Below are 16596 nucleotides of genomic sequence, written 5' to 3' on the forward strand. Positions count from 1 at the left end.
GAGGAAGGAGCGGCAGAGACAGCGTGTGATGAACCGACCGTAAACCCCATTCCCCGTCCCCCTGCGCTGCTGGGGGGGAGAAGGTAGAGAAAATTGGGAGTGGAGTTGAGCCCGGGAAGGAGGGAGGGGTGGGGGGAAGGTGTTCTAAGGTTTGGTTTTACTTCTCAGTATCCTTGTTTTGATTTGATTGGTACTAAATTAAATTGATTTTGTTTCTTCCCCAAGTTGAGCCTGTCTTTTGCCCGTGACCATAAGTGGTGAGTGATCCCTCCCTGTCCTTGTCTTGACCCGTGAGCTTTTCTTTACATTTTCTCCTCCTCATCCCACTGTGGGGTGCAGGGGGAGTGATAGAGAGGCTGCATGGTGCATTGCTGCTGGCTGGGCTTAAACCACGACACAAGTTCTTTGCCAAGCCGGCGGCCCCTGAAAAAATTAGTCATAATTGGATTTCAGCACGGAAGGAAGTGTTTAATCTAATTCTTATAGAGATATCTTGGTAAATGTTGGGTGTAAATGTTGGAAACAATATTATCTTTTAGTATTTTTTTGTATGTGGAATGTGATGTAACTTAATGAATGCCCAAATGCGCTCCTCCCAAGCTACAGAGAATGTGGTATTTGCCATGTATTAAATGCTGAAATTGAAAGCAAAGTTCACCTTGCTATTCACACAAAGAAAATGACTGTGAATTTCAAGTCCTTTTTATGCCTGGAAGGTATCACAAATGTGCACTTGGAGCTTTTAGTCATTTAATAGGCTTCAAGTGTTCAGCTTCTGCATATCTGGTGCATAGTTAGGGGCTCATTTGGGGTTCTGCTGGCCACAGAAATTTATGCTATCTCAATCCATTAACAGAACTAAGCATTGAAACGGGCATCAGGAAAGAGATGCTTCCTCTGGAGTTGCGGAAGGGTCTAACACTGTCAGAAGCTGCATAAGCACTGCAAGAAACCCTGCCTCTAGGTGCTGGCTTGCAGCTTGTCTTAAATAAAAAAGTGAGGCTGGAAACCCAGCCCAGCTCTTTTTCTTGTTGTTGAAATAATGCAAGCTTGGGCATGAACACAGTTTGTCACCTTCAAATAATATTTTTAAATGTGTAAGAGGATTTGTTTTATTCATCCTACTTATTGTAGCTATTCCTTAGTCCTTGCCTCTTACAGTATATCTAAAGACACCCAAGACACTGGATTTCATGTAATCTAGCTTGTCTTACTCCAGACTCCGGGGACTAGAGACTAGAAAGACACTGCACATTATGCCAACAGACAACTTAGAAGCATTGAACATCTGCTGGGCTGGTTTTTTTTTTTTTCAGGTCTGAAAACCCACACCACGCCTTGTAAACGCGTAGCGCAGTGCAAATCCATCTGCAGCGCCGGAGCGAGCCCACGCTCGGCGGGAGCGCGCTGGAGAGGAGCCAAAGCGAGAGATGCCAGCAGAACCGACAGCGGCCCCGGGCCTTTGTGCGGTTCGCATTCCTGGCTGCTCCGTGTCTCTTGGGTGGAGCGTGCTTATGGTGCTGTCACGCCAGCTCCCGTTTTCTGTGCTCGGGATGACTGAGAGATCCGCTGTGCTCAGAGCTCGCTTGTCTGCTGCGTTACAGCTTTCACACAAAATGGATTTCTAGGCTTTTTCCACGGGCTGCTTCAAGAAATAAGGGCAGTCTGTCACTTAAAACTGCCCTTACGTTGCCTAGTTTTTCATTTCAACAACTGAGTATTTTTTGTCCAGGGAGCTTAAGCCCCATGTTATCTCCAAAAAGAATTTATTGTAAGTACTTACTATGGTTAACTATCCCAAACAGAGAAAATTGAACTGCTGAGTGCTCTGAAATTAAAAAGATTATTTTACGATCTCGAATGAAGATGCTAATACCGAGAAGCCGTTAAATGCTTCGATATGACTAGGTTATAAAGTAGTTTAGCTAAATTGCAAGGTGTAGATTGTCTTGCATAAAACAAATGGAAGAAAGCCCTCCCAAACAATCTATACGCTTTTCAGACACAAGCTGGAAATTAGAGGCCTGTTAATTAGCAAATAAGAAAAGCTCTCGTCTGCCTTGTTCCCTGACTGAGTGTCAAAATCAGTAAAGACGGAGAAATTTCCCACATTGTTAAAAGTCAGTTTAGTCAGACACTAAGATACCGTTTTCAATTTTGTCTTTGCATTAACAGCCAACCTATGGTTCAACGAGCAAGAGGGGGGTGACCATATTTTGAGACTGCAGGGGTTGAGATGTCAGGCTGCATGAAGTAACTGCAAAACTCTCGGGGTGTGTGAGACCAACCTTAATGCAACCCAAGGTCAGTACAAGACGTGACAGTCAGAGGGGAGGCAGGACTCCACCAGATCATCAGCAAAGACGGCTGCTCCGGTTAGTGCTGAAGTATGGGGATGGGAGTCTGGGAATGGGTTTTGGTTGCTCTGTTTAGCTGCAATTACAGAAAGTAATCCACCTAACTACGTTCGAGCACTGCTCTGCTGTATCCCAAGTTTACAGGTGAGCAGCTCACCCAACCATAGCAGCTAAGAGGACTTGAAGAGCGGTATCTCAGAGAAATATGAGGCCAGGAGGAGGAGGAGGCACAAAAACTGCCTCCAAGGACGTTTGAATGTGTAAGCAGCTTGAGGTGCTACCCAGAGCAACAGAGGTTTCATTGGCTTTGAATAAAGCATACCGCCATATGTGCCAATAGCATCAAGGATGTGCACAAGGCTCCATTGCTTTCCTGTTAATTAATACTTTAAATTTAATACTTTAAATAATTTAAACTTGCAACTTCTTTTTCACATGCAATGTCAAAGCTCACTTCTGATTACTGTTTCAAAAGTGAAATACCAGCCCCTACTGAAATAATTTCCAGAAGCTTGAATGTAAGCCCCTGTACCCAAAACCCAGCTCTGTCTGTCAACTTTCGCCGACTCAGAGCAGCACTGACTTGAACACAAGATCTTCTACCTACCAGTTACCTAAAAATGAAAGTGGCTCTTCCTTACAGTCTCTTTGTATTTGGGTTTTGTATTTGAAAATCACCCTCTTCTTACCTTTTCTCTTGCTCCGGTATTTCAGGAAAAATCTGAAAAGATCCTATGGTCTTCAGGGGCCGCAGGCTGCTGTTGCCCTGGATTTGACATACCTTGTTTCAGAGCAGTAGCAGGGATATCAGATGTTATTACTCTGATTCAACAGATTGCAATTTCAGAAGTTACTTGGAAAAAAAAAAGTAAACCCCAAAGCACGGTTTGCGGGCTCTCAGCAAGTGTTTAAACATTCAGCACAAACAGCAGACCCTGCTTCAGGTTATATAAACAAAAATGACTCTGCATTTGGAAGCTTGTCCTACTTTGTTCCATAATTTTTTTAAGTCTGCCAGCAATGGGGCTGGGCACCAGAACAGGACTTCTGCCGACAAAAATGCAGGTGCAGGAGCAGCTCCTTTCTTGTGTTTCAAGTCTTACACAGGCAGTGCTGGTATGGGGGTTGCAAGGGCTTCCACATTTTCTGCCAGGGAAACGTGTGGTTTGTGTTTTCCACTGCAGTCAGGATTGTCAGAGGCAGAACACTCATGCTATTTGCAGCATCTCTGCTGCTCTGATTTGGCAGCAACTCCTCTCCTTGTTATTTTCCACCCTCGGATTTTAAAAACAGGCTAATCAGTGTCCTGTGCTGGCATTAGTAAGTCAGGAGGAGTGTTAACAACAGCCTGAGGAGGGTCAGAGTAAGGCCTTATGAACTGACTCCAGGGAAGCCGTTTGCTTGCGCTGTGTAAAACACCTTGCAAAGTAATTTTCCTCCAATGACATGTTAAGCATAAAACCATACAGTGCTCCAAACACTGCTCTGATCTGCTGGTGCAGACTTAAAGCAAACACCGAATACTATAGCAAAACATTTTGCATGAACTGTCCTGCATTTTATTGTAAGTCTCCTCAGGAGGAAAAATTTGATTTGACAGATTACTGGTCATAATTCCCAATTAAGACATAAATAGCTGTAATCCTCTGTGCTGTTGGTCAGAGTTCAGAGTTAGTTTTGGCAAAACCAAACCAAGCTGGAATTGAAGGGGGGGGGGGGACGACAAAAACCAAAATCAAACAAACTTTGAGACTGAACCTGCTCTCACCACAAAGCATATATTCTTTAATATCCTATTTGTTTTAATACTCACCAACTGATACCTGCACACAGCAGATTATCAGCTGAGATAACAGGGAGTTCAATATTTGAGGCCCGGCTTTTCTTACCATAACAACAAATCTGTAAGAGAATAAGAGGACATGGAAAACTTGCAGCATCCAGCAAAGCAGGTGCAGTGTTGCTGGAAGACTGACTTTTGCCAGAATGTATTATATACAGTCACAGTGCATGATGCAGAACTACAGTGGATGTCTGAACACAAATATCCTACATACTCTCTGGGGGAGTGTGTGTTGTGCAAAGCATCAGCAGAATATACACAGTGCCAGAGACATGCGTTTGCTTCCTTGTCTTCAGGGCAGCTGGGAAAAGGGGTGGTCTGTATTTAATCTTACTCTCCTTTTATAAAATAGTGGAGGTGGTGACCTTTGAATATGGTCATCTGAAACCAGCCTGCTCTCCCTGACTGCATAAACTGGCTCTTGGGGCACAAATGACTCTTTATATTCACTGGCCTAGAACAGAAAAGCCTCCCTGAAACAAGCTACCCCTTTCTCCCTGCATCTCTGCCACCCTATCAAAATTAGTTAGATGGAATAGATTTTCTGTCTAAAATCCATGCTGCATTTATTCACGCTGAAAAATACCTATGATGCTTTTTATTTCATGTACTAACACTTGTCAGTTTGCTTTGACAATCTGCTTATAGAATTGTTGAATCAGTAATTACATTCAAATTGAATGAATGAATTTGAAAAGCTGCATTCTCCCCATCGCTGTATGAAACCAGGTGAGCCCAAGAACCACCACCACCAAAATCTACTAGCAGCTACTCTTCAGGGTGTTGTTCAGAAGGGTCACAAAATCTTTTCCTCTTCAGTTATGGCTAGAAGGCGTAATATGAGTGCTAGTTTTCTGTTAGCTACCAAAGTAAGCCTTACCTTTGTTTTCTAAGCGGGAAGAAACTATTTCTGCATACGCAGGTTTATATAGAAATACCTACCAATAACACAGGATAAGGGTGCCTCATCTTTAGAAAGCTTTAGTCTGGGTTCTTGGTAGATAAATCGATGTAAGAGTTAAAATAACAAGGCGGTTAACTGATGAGGAATCCCCAAGTGAAACAGAAGGAATTTACATCAGAGTATTCATTTCTATCATGGTCCGAGCATACAGTTTATTTCTTCTGCTACACAGACACTAGTGAGAAGTGCAACACCAATGCAAGCAATTTGCCAAAAATGTGCTTAATATAATATTTATATAATCTTCTTATGTACTGCCTGTTGTGAGGGGGAGCTGTGATGAAAGATGGTTTTTTTCCTTAGTCAAACGTTATGGAAAATCTCAGTTGTCTGGGATCAAGAAGCGGCACTTGACTACAGCTGCACGTACAGAAAACAAGCAGCATAAAAATAGACAGTCAAACACTCCAGCAATGCACATAACAAGATTCCCCCCTTCCAAAGAGCCTGAGAAAGGCCAGGCAAGCTCTTAGGGTCTGACCAGACTTGAGATGAGAATTCCCACTCACCAAGATCAGATGTTTGGGAAGCCTTAAGTCTCCAGTCTCGGAGTACCTTAACGTGGTCCTATGCTTCAGGACAAGGGTCCACCTAATTTTTTAAGACCTTATAGTCTGGACAGATAGAATAGCTCAGAGAAAGGAAAAACGAGTTACAGCGTGATTACACGAACAATTGTATTGTATTAACTTTAGCTTGCCAGTTCACCAATTGATGTTTCTCCCTTTTATTCTTCTCCTGCACACTTACAACTTATCTGGGTAAAGATTGCAAAATATCTTCAAAAAAAGAAAAAGAGAGTTGTGTTACCTGGCTCAACTGAATGCAATACAGTGCTGCATTTGCCCAGTTCCCAAGAAATTTAACAGAGGACCCAACAGCTTAAACCTTCCAATGAAACTGAGGAACTTGACAACAACCTAGCTAAAATAGTTACAAAAATCTCATTGATTTACCCATCTTTAAGTTATTGTCATCCAGAGATAAAAATTACTGGCTCTCACTAAAGTAGGAGAAAAGCAACCTGTGCAAATAACACAGTGTCCCCAGACAGCTGAGGCCTGTCACAGCAAAGTTGTTCTGATAAGCCTGATCAGATGCTTTCCCTTGCCAAGCAGCTGAAGGCAAGCTGTATTTTTGTGGCCTTTTTTTCAGTCTCGGGGTAGAAACACACTCTGGGCAGTAGATCTTGGAAGCCACAAAAGCACATTCAGGGCAAAAGATTTTCCAAGGTTCGTAAGTGTGGAAATGTTTCCAATTTAACTATTTTTGAGAAGGGCACAGGACTAAGTCAAACATTTTCCAAATGGATGACCCTGCTTGCTCAGCCTACCTGAGCACAAGCTGGGACCAAATATCCCAGGCAGAAACTTTGTACTTACCTTGAACTCTTCTCTCCTGCCGAGTCCTCCTAAATGCAAATAAACTATCAGATATTTTTTTTTCTGTGAATCTGTTCCTAGTTCCGCTTGCCTAATTAACCACACCTCCCTAGCTTGGGCAAAAACTCAACAACCTGATCAATGGTTGGCTGCACAGATCTTGAGCAAAACCCAAGATTTCTAGCAGTTCTTGCTATTAATACCTGCACTGGTTTATCAGCAATTTAACGTCTTGTTTTTAAGAACACTTAAGTCTTCTGCAAACTTAGTACCCTGCAGCACAGCTTTTCTGGGAGCGCAGCCGGCTGCATAATACCAAACCATCTGGGACAAGAAGGGACAAGCCCGATCGCAAGCAGACAACAGCAGGAGCATCGTGGGGGCCGAGGGCTAAGGTTTGCCTTCGCATCCTGAAGAAAAGCTGCAGAGAAGGATAAACATGGTTAAGCAGAAGACAAAAACCACCAAAAGAAAACAAGAGAGCCCTGTCTGACCTGCAGCAAGGCTCTGCCCATCAGCCCGTGCCAGGTTACGGGCTGCCTGCGCAGCTGGTACTGGGGACCTTGTCTTCTGCTGATGGAGGGGATGAAGTTTCTGGCTGTTACTGAGCTACTTCTCAGTGGCTGGAAGGGAGGGATGGGTCACTCTGAACTCTTTTGCCAACATTAAGCAGTAAGGAATCCTTGCAGCTGTGTGGTTTTGTTGGGTTTTCTTCATTTTGAAGGCCAAGGACAGGAGGGTGAACTGCTGCAGTGCCCAGCCCCCCTGGGCTCCACTTCTGGCCCTGCCTCACTACCCGCTGCTCATGCTGCTTCACCCCAGCTGCAAAAACCACTTTTTTAAACTTTTTTTTCTTTTTAAAGCGAACATGGGGATAAGGTTTCACTAAGCCCAGAAACTGTGACTATAAGATGTTTCATGGGGAGAACAGACAAGACTGAGGGCCTCTCCCCTATCCCAAGGGTTCACAATCACAGAACATTTCTTACAGAGAAACTCTTAAACAACTCCAGCAAGTGGCCCTTGCTCCAAGCTGGAAGGAGTCATATACCAAAACCAGAGTCAACTAAATTGAGTTTTGAGCTATGCCATCTGTGCCAGTGATAAATGCTCTGCTCCAGAACAGCACCGGTGACGCGGTGGCTGTGCGCACACGTCATAGCATCCTCCTTCTTCACGCTGTCAACAGTGGGCAACAAAGCTTGCTAACGCAGAAAAGGTCACAGTTCCGTAAGGTCACTGGAGCTTCTTAGGAAGATAAAGCAAATTAACTATTAATACTTCAGATGAAATCATAGGGAGTTCGTAAGCATTACGTATTGTCCAGAAGGTGGACACAGGCAACTTCCATCTCCATAGAGCCAAACACTTGTACTAGAGCACCTCAAGAAGCTGTTCACCTCTCTAAGGGACGCACAAGGACCTGGATCTTTGATGGTCCCCCAAAAGCAAAGAAGGTTGTTCCTTAGCATTACAGCAACGGTGTAAACTTTTTTCCTCCCCTACTCACCCTCAGCTCCTAAAAAATCAGATTTCCAGAGGGGTTTCTGCATGGGTTACCAATCTCTTTTGATACAGCCTCGGACTGGAGGGGTGCTGAGGTTCAGTCTCTCAGCCCGAAGTGACTCAACCCTTGCTCTAAGTCACCGTACACGCACTTTAAGGAAGTGATACCAAGCACCGTACTGACCTAGGCCGCCAAATTTCCTCATTACAGGAGGCATCATCATCTGGAGGTAAGCATACAATGCTCCCCGTTTACAAAAGAAAACCCCCTCCCTTTCTTTCATGCGGCTTAATTTCTGTAAGTGATTAACATTTAAGAAACTGTACTTTGTTAACTAAAGTTTTAAAGTACCAGATGATCCCCAGGCAAAGCCAACATAGTTACAATGCTTATGTTACCAGTGGGGGTCTGAAATCTGCTGCCCAAACAGCAAACTTAGATTTGGTATCTACTTGGAGAGAGCCTGGGAAGCAGAATGAAGATGTGTAGGTAGATGAAAAGACATCCTGCCAAGGTAAAGAAACTTTGCATGTGAATTTTAAGCAAAAACTAAAAAAAAAAAAAAAAAAAAAATCTTAATTCAGTTTCTTATGCCAACCATTTTCATCTCACAGGGAAATTATTCTGATTTTTCACTATTAAGTGGTTTTAGACTGATGCTTCCTTAAGCTTCCTACATCTTCTGTTTGGCCCCTCTTTCATCAGTAACAGTGTTCCCCCCCCCCCAAAACTTGTTTGCCGATCTCTGCAGGCCAAACCCGCTGAAGGACAGATAACAACTCTCTCCGGAGCACAGTGCTGCCTCTCCAGCTCCTTACCCCAAGTACAGGACATGCTTACAGTACAATGAGATAACAACTCCAAAGCTTCTACGCACACCCATTTATTTCACGCCTACCTCAAATGGACAGCCTAATAAAATTACAAAGCTGTTAATGGAGCCAAGCCACAAAAACAATCAGTCCCTACTCGAACAAGGTAACACGCGTGCTTTAATATCACCACAAGGACAGCATAAGGAACTAGAGAATTGTTAACACCGAGCTTGATCTCCCAAATTGTCCTTGGAGATCCTGCATGGCGAGGGCAGGGAAAAGCTGCAGCACAAAGCGAGCGGGTGCCTGTGCCCCGAGTGTGCTTACAGGCTGTAATGGCCCAGGTTTGCTCCACCGGGGAGCCCCTCGGCTCACTGAAAGGTGGGTCTCGGCCCCGAGATGTTTCCTTGATGCCTCCCGGGGACACGGGAGGGGGGGTGTTGCTGCGTGGAGCCACGAGGTCTGCGCTGGGGTCACCCGTGGCTCCCGTTTGTCCGCTCCGCGGAGCAGCTGCACAGCTGCTCCTGAGCTTGGCTAAATGCTTGCTGCTGCTAAAACCCCCTTTTCCCTAGAGACTGGCCATTCCTATCTGCTACCAGGCTGGCCGCGTCCGCACCCAGCTCTGCAAAATGGCCACAAGCTGCTCCACCTCCCTCTCCGTTCAATTATTTGAGATTTTTTTTTTTTTAAGGGATTTGTGTCATTTTAAGTAAAAAAAAAACCCCAAACCGCTAAGCCCTGAGTCGAAAGGGGCGGCATGGCTGAAGCGCCGGGAGGCAGCTAGCACCGGCGCTACCGCGGGAGGGCCGGCAGGGCCCGCACCGGCGGCCGCTTCACCTCCGCGGCAGCGGGGGCCGGGCCGCGGCCGAGCAGAGGTGAGCCTGTTCCGTACGAGCCCGTGCTCGCATCCATCCCGGAGCTCGTTGCCGGGAGGGAGCGGCGCTGCCCGGCGGGGCGGGGGCTGCCCGGGGCCGGTCTCCTCCGCTCCGCTCCGCCCCGCGCGGGGCGCGCACACCCGCGGGCAGCTCCGCGGGGCTCCGCGGGCAGCACCCGCCGCCTCCGCCGCGCCGAGGGGCTGCCGGCGGGCTCCCCCCCCCCGTCCCCCTCCCCGCACCGCCGGGCCGGGCCGGGCCGTCCTCCGCCGGAGCCGTAGGCGCCGCCGCCGATGTGGGGCTGCAGCCGCCGCTGCGGCTGCCCGCAGGGCCGGCCCTGCCGAGGTAGGAGCCCCGCTCGCCCGGGGAGCTTCTTCCTTCCCCCCCCCCCGCCCCCGTGGCTGTAAAGCTGGGGGTGCCCACGGGGCAGCCCCCCGGCCCCGGAGAGTCCCACGCGTGTCGGGGTGCGTCGGGGCTAAGGCTGGAGGGGGAAGGTCGTGTTTTCTGGGACACCCTGCTCTGAATTTTCCCTTCCAGCTCCGCCAAGGAGTAAGGGTGACCGGCACGGCAAAGGCTCGGGAGGGGGGAAAGTGGGAGTCGCGGCTGCTGCTGGCGACGGCCCGAGGCAGAGGGAGGTTTGGGAGATGTGCCGTGGAAGGAGGGAGTCGTAGCGCACCAGTGGCAGTTTGCTTTCCGCGTTATTTTTGGAAATTGCTTTGCTGTGAGGGATTTTTTTTTTTTTTTTTTTTTTTTTAAACTGTCTGGGGGAAGGTGTATTTACGTTGCGCTCCTCCAAGCGTTGATGCTTTCCATTGGCCCGGGAAGGCTGTAAAATCAGTGTTTTGGCAAATGCTGATCCAACCGGTTAGGTGTTCTTCCCTATTCCTAATGGCAACGCCACAAAAACACGTAATCTGCATCTCTTTTATCTTGCCCCGTGAGACTTGGCTGCTGGCTGGTTAGAAAGGGCTGGTTCTCCCTGAGGCTTGCGGGGCCTGGCGTGTTCGTTAGGCACTTTGTGTAATGCAGGATGACAGCTGTGACGCAAGCGCACCAAAACTTCTGAACGTAGGCTCAGTCTTGGTTATGTTTGGGCGTTTTTCCTCCTTTCCAGGAAAATTGTATTACACAGGCTGGAAGATAAACCTGGCGTCTCCGTGGGCTCTCCTGCAGCCGCGGGGCGGGACGGGGAAGCAGAGATGGAGCCAGAAGCAGAGTGGTGGTGTACGCAGGTCTGTTAACGGGACCGGGGAGCCTTGGCCTGGCACCCTGAGCTGCCTGGTGCCATAGAAAATTCGGTGTTGCTGGGTGTAGCGTGGCCGTGGCTCCTGCCTGCCGACGCGGAGGATTGCTCTTTTTACAGCCATCGATTTGCTTCTGTGGGCGTTACAGTAGGCAGCTGCCTACTTCGTCCATGCCCGACTCCAACGCAGGGCATGGAAGTGGATTTCAGTAAGGTTGGTGGTTTCCAAACCACCTGCACTAAGGGGGGGGACCCTGATTCAGCTGTTGAAACGCAGCGATGGGCCACCGCTTACCTGTGGCTGAACTGAAGACCCTTCATTGTTCCTCGGGTCGTTCGTGTGATGCTTGTGCCGGCATCTTCAATGAGCACTGGTTTGTTAGCTGTGCCGGGGAGCTGCTGGAATGGATACTGCTCTCGCTCATCGTTCTCAACACCTTGTAGCCTGGCTCAGTGTTGACTTTGTAGCAGGTCCCGTTGTGCTCGTGTGGCTCTTCAGAGTGTGGGGAGGGAAAAAAAAAAAAAAAAAGTTGAAGAAACTTGAAGATTCTTTAAGATTTTTAAATCTTTGAAAACACTGATTCTGAATTAAACTTTCTATATTGCTAAATGTTGAAGAGAAACTAGTTAACATGAGGCAAAACCACACCAAACCAAGTACGACTCGGAGTGAACCCATATAGGGTCAATTGATTTTGTAGTGCTCTGCCGAGAGCTGAAGATGGGACTGAATAAATACCGGTTGTGGGACTCTTGGTGCTCGTCCAATATGTTGCGGAGCAGTTTGCAAAGTTTCCAGTAAGTTTGCTTAATATGGCCTTACTCAGTTGTGAGGCACTCCCATAATTATGGCTGCAATTAAAAGCAATAACATCCATTTACATAAGGTGCCAGTCCTTTTAAATGGGCGCATCATCTAATGAGAGCATTTGTGTAGGGATAGTTATGCAGGACGAGGGCCCAAAGCTGAGAGCTTTTTGGGAGGATTTTGTTTCAGAACTTTTTTGAGGTCATTTGAAGGAAGGGTCTGCTTTGAAATAGGACATTTTGTTATGAAAAAGTACTAAGTTATAAATATAACCCTTGCCAGTAGTAGGATGTTGTTGAATTAAGTGCTTTTAGCACTTCATTTTTTTGTGTATCATCCATCTAATTTAAAAAAATCTGCCTGGTTACACCAGTATTTTTCTCATTTGATTGCGTCAATGTTCCTTTTGCTCTTATGAGTAAGAGATTTGGTAAATCCAACTTGTGGATACTAATCTAATTGCTGATGAAGCACTAAGGATTTGTTCTAAATTGCTCACTGAAGCTGCGTTGTTTCTTTGGGGCTTAACTTCTGCACGTGAAGTCCACAGATTTTTCTTTGAGATGAATATAAACATTAGACTTTAAATGCTGGAAAACACCATGCATTTGGGGAACGTTTCAGCTTTCTTCTGAAGGAAATGTGGACTACTCTCACCTTCTTGCTCTATGTGTTTTGTTCTCTTTTTTTTTTTTTTGGTGGTGGTTTTTTTTTTTTTGTTTATTTTAATTCACTGAATATAGTGTAAGGCTGTGTTCCCCACACCCCGGGTGGGGCAGGTCCCTGGGAAGAGTTGCAAGGCAAATGTAGTAGAAAGGGTAAAAATTCTCACAATACAACTGAGAAAGCACCAGCCATGGGTCTGAGAAGTGCTGGGTTCCTTGTGTCTGCTCTGGTTTTCCCCAGACGCCTTTTTTTCCCATTTTAAGTCAAATAATTAGTCTGTTAACCTTTTGTCACAGGCATAGCACTTGACTTGCGGTCTCTGAGTGCATAAGAGGTTAAGTAATTAAATTGTATAAGGGAGTAAAAGAGAATAATGAACTCCAAACTCACTAGTCTGTCTAGTTGGTCTCCCCAACGGCTAAAATTAAGTAATTTAAGTTGATTCCTGGTTTTACTCAGTTTTTATCAGGCGCTCAAAGTGAGGATATGGGAAAGAGTCCCACGCTGCTTCACACGGGTTGTTATTTTCAGAGGTGGTGGATTTATTTCGGGTACAATTTGGTTGTGCAGAGGGGTAGTTTCAGGGGGAGCGCTGGCCTGGCTGACTCTGACGAGATAGCACGCGGGGCCAGATTGGCTAATAACAAGGCTTGTTCTTGGGTGCTTGCCAAAACCTGGCCCTAAATGTTGTAATTGCATGCTAATTATGAATACTAATCGCCAGATGTACTGAACGTATTACCTGGCGAAGTACTGTAGCTGTCGGGTGGTGCTGCGTGCAGTGTGGCTGTTTTAAGTAAAATTACTGTCGTGCGGTGGGCCTGTGAATTTGTGTCCATGTAAAGGGAAGAAATACTTGTGTGTTTGTGTAAAATGTGTAAACTTGCCTGTGCCGTGGTAGCAGTGCAGTTCTAAGTGCCTTTATAGTTGTGTTTTGATTATGTCAAACAAAGTCATCTCTCATTTGAGAAGCTGGTGAATGGGGGATCTCCTGGATGTTGGCGTCTGCAACGTTTAAGCAATGCACCGGAATTAATCCTGAAGTCTTTAAGCGTGTAGCTGCCATGGTAGGTCCTAAATGCAAACAATGAGTCTCCTAATTGCAACTGACTTTTATCCACGTGATGGATAAAAGGTATGTTTTGTAATGTTTTATTAATAAAATGGGACAGATTTGTCACGAGCGCCCTTGCGGAAATAACGTGCCTGTTACAGCTTTAAATTTGTATGTGTCGGTATAATTTCAGCACGACTGGTTACTTGGATATCTGAAACGACCGTGTGGCATTAGTTTCCAGATGATTCAGTATGTTACTATCTTGCTTACAGGCCATGCACAAGTAGAAAAAGGTAGGAAAGGGTAGATCAGAATGGGGTTTACAGTTGTTATCTCCTTTTTTCACTCCAAAGTTGACGACCTAACTTGTTCCCGAATGATTATTTTTCCACATGTGAATTTTCTTCTCTTTCTGCATAGCGTCAAGTCTTTGTGTCATGGTTTAGGAGCTGGCTTCATGCGTGTTGTGCCTTGGCACCGGGAATAGCTGGGCTGCTGGGAGCGCTGTGCGATCCAGGCTCGCTGGCAGCTGTTCTCTTCTACACCGCAGTGACAACGCGCCCCTGCCAGCCGCAAATCTGCTGGGGGGCTGGCACGTAGCTCTCCGGGGATACCTAAAAGTGACTTAGACGTGCTATTTCTGCCTTGCTCGGAAAAGCCGCTTGTGGCGTTGCATCTTTTGAAATGGATCCACACGTGAATGATTTCTAGCTTTCTTAAGTTTTGTTTTATGATCGTATATCCCTGGAAATCTAATTGATGTTGTCGGTTAATAACGAGCAACGTTTGTTGTGCGTGAGAACCCTATGGATATTCTTAAGTGTGGAGCTCTGTAACATTTACCTTCTGCATTAAGAAGGGAAGAAAAAAAAAAGCTTTGTAGTTTTTTACTGCCAATGTGAAACCGGTTTCCCCAAAACAATGGGGAGATTTCGGGGGTTCGTGACCTCTTGCAATTAAAAAATTTCAGATGGCTTGTGAGAGGCAGACTGATGGGGCGAAGGAGGACGGGGAAAAAAGCAGCAAGGCAGCCCTTGCCATGGAGGAAACAAGCACTCCTGTTACAGCTGAAGTCATTACTCATTTTTGGTAGGAGACTGATGGTGGTGAGGGGGAAACAGCAACCCACCGTGTGGTGGCTGGAGCCAGTAAGCCTGGACAACTGGTGTTTCACTGGAGGTGGTGAGTGTGAGGGTTGGCGTGCTTATTGGCTTTTGATTCTTTGTTGTTGTTGTTTTTCCATCTTTATATTCTGTATATGTTTTGCTTTCAATTTATATTTAAATTTTTGAATGTGAATTTACCCATTCTGCTGCCAAAGGCTGCCACATATGCTATATGTGATGAAGAACGGCCTTCTGCACACCTGAATAATTTTTTATAATTTATTTTCTCTAGGGAGACTTGTGCTGAAACAAAGTTATTGTTTGGAGTATAAAGAGAATTTGGGGGGTTTGTTTTAAAAAAATAAATATAGAAGGTTTCTTTGCTAATGTTATGCTGGCGACTCTCACTTGGTAAATGTTTCCCCTTCCAAGAGCTTTTATTTGTAGCATTTGTGTTGTTTAGCCTGTCTGCACTCCATAAATTAGATTATTTTGGCTGTTGTAATTTTATTATCCTTATTAAGCTTCCTCATCTACATATTGATCCTATTATTCTCGGGAAGCTGATAAGCCATCTAGCTGTACTTGCAAAATAGGCAGAAAATGAGAAACTTGCCCCGGAGGCTATGAAGACTGAGATTACCCAGCGACTTGGATCTGCATATGTCTGGCCTGTATTGTTTTTCCCCTTCAGTGCTAGGTTTTAGACTACATGACAGCACTGGAGTTTGCCAAATTAAGATCAATTTTGCTTTTATGATAAATTCTGTCATCGATAGCTTCTGAGAAGCTTTGCTCTAGTTTGCTTGTATTTTTATTTGCATGAATATGCTCCTTTTCCATAAAGCTTAAGAATATTTCCAGAGGCAGCTGGCGTCACATATGCTGTAAGGCTTTTTCCTCCTTGTGTCAGTGTCAGTTTTCCATGCTGGCTTTCCAGAGGGATTTACTCTTTACTTCTGAAAACCTGCTTTCCTGTCTCCGTTGCCTATGGGACATGCATGAAACCAAGTATAACTGTAGGTGCGTGTAGAGGACTTCGGGCCCGGTCACTGCCCCATTAACTCGTTTGCTCTTACTTCCATTGCCATGGGCTTTTTCCTTAATGACCTGCTTATCCCATATGGTAATGTATGCTGGAGAACTGTACTCTGTTGGACCTTTAACTCCTGTCCCCCTCCCTTTTTTTTTTGTTAGTTCTAGCTCTCAGCCAAGCCTAGTCCCTCGTACAACGTGAAGTTGTACAACGTCCACCTCAGCCTCTCCTGTGCCGAGTCCGTTTTGGGTGCTTCTGCCTATTTACATGTTATTTATGTCACGGAAACGTTTGAAGACACCCGTTTTGTTCTTGTTCTCCGTGACCTCTCTGCAGTCACTGCTTCTTCTAACGAATTGTTGTTCGTTCTTTCATGATACTATTCCCCCCTTCCCCGGCTGATGTTTCGCCGTCCTCCCACAATCTGACCTTGTCTTGCTCTTGTCTCCCCGTGCCCTATTTCAGGCGTTCACATGGTTTCAACTTCTATTATGTGCTGATGACTCACAGATGCAGTCTACACCCCTGACGGTTTGTCACCCAGTCCAGCGGCTGTTTTCCTCCTCGCCTTTTTCTCTTTGATTTCTCCATCAGTAGTCATTCAATATTTCAAGCCCCAAACCCCGGATGGTGCTTCCAAAGTTCTCTTTATCTCGTCTTTTAAAGTGCTGCCACCTGATAGGTAGCTTCATCCCAAAGCCTTCGTGATTTTTTTAATCCATTTGGTTTACTTCATGCATTTGGATCACGTGCAAATTCTGCATACTCTTTGTTGTCAATATATTTCTCCTTTTCCAGCGCATCAGACAACTTAATGCATGTAATAAGTTTTTACAGATGTTTTTCCTTAAAGCGGCTGTCCTGAGAAATTTTGCTTCTGGAGTCAGTTGATAGCATTTGGTTTTAAAGATGGCATTAAGTATATTAGTTCCCCTCTGAG

At 45.7% G+C, this 16596-nt stretch overlaps 1 protein-coding gene across 3 annotated transcripts in view; it reads left to right on the forward strand.

The window, feature by feature from the left end:
- Positions 1-9970: 9970 nt before the first annotated feature.
- Positions 9971-16596, forward strand: part of LOC115333338 (6-phosphofructo-2-kinase/fructose-2,6-bisphosphatase 4) — a 66311-nt gene continuing 59685 nt past the window's right edge. The window contains exons 1-2 of one of the 3 annotated variants that reach the window (XM_041118857.1): positions 10027-10085; positions 14608-14696. In XM_041118857.1, the coding sequence (XP_040974791.1) occupies positions 14615-14696 (82 nt within the window). In that variant the 5' untranslated portion in view covers positions 10027-10085; positions 14608-14614. Of the gene's footprint in view, positions 10086-10886; positions 10973-14607; positions 14697-16596 lie in introns of those variants that run through there. The other 2 variants (XM_041118858.1, XM_041118865.1) reach the window with 2 other exon arrangements.

The sequence above is a fragment of the Aquila chrysaetos genome, chromosome 20 (assembly GCF_900496995.4).
Source record: "Aquila chrysaetos chrysaetos chromosome 20, bAquChr1.4, whole genome shotgun sequence".
In the NCBI taxonomy this organism is placed as follows: Eukaryota; Metazoa; Chordata; class Aves; order Accipitriformes; family Accipitridae; genus Aquila; species Aquila chrysaetos.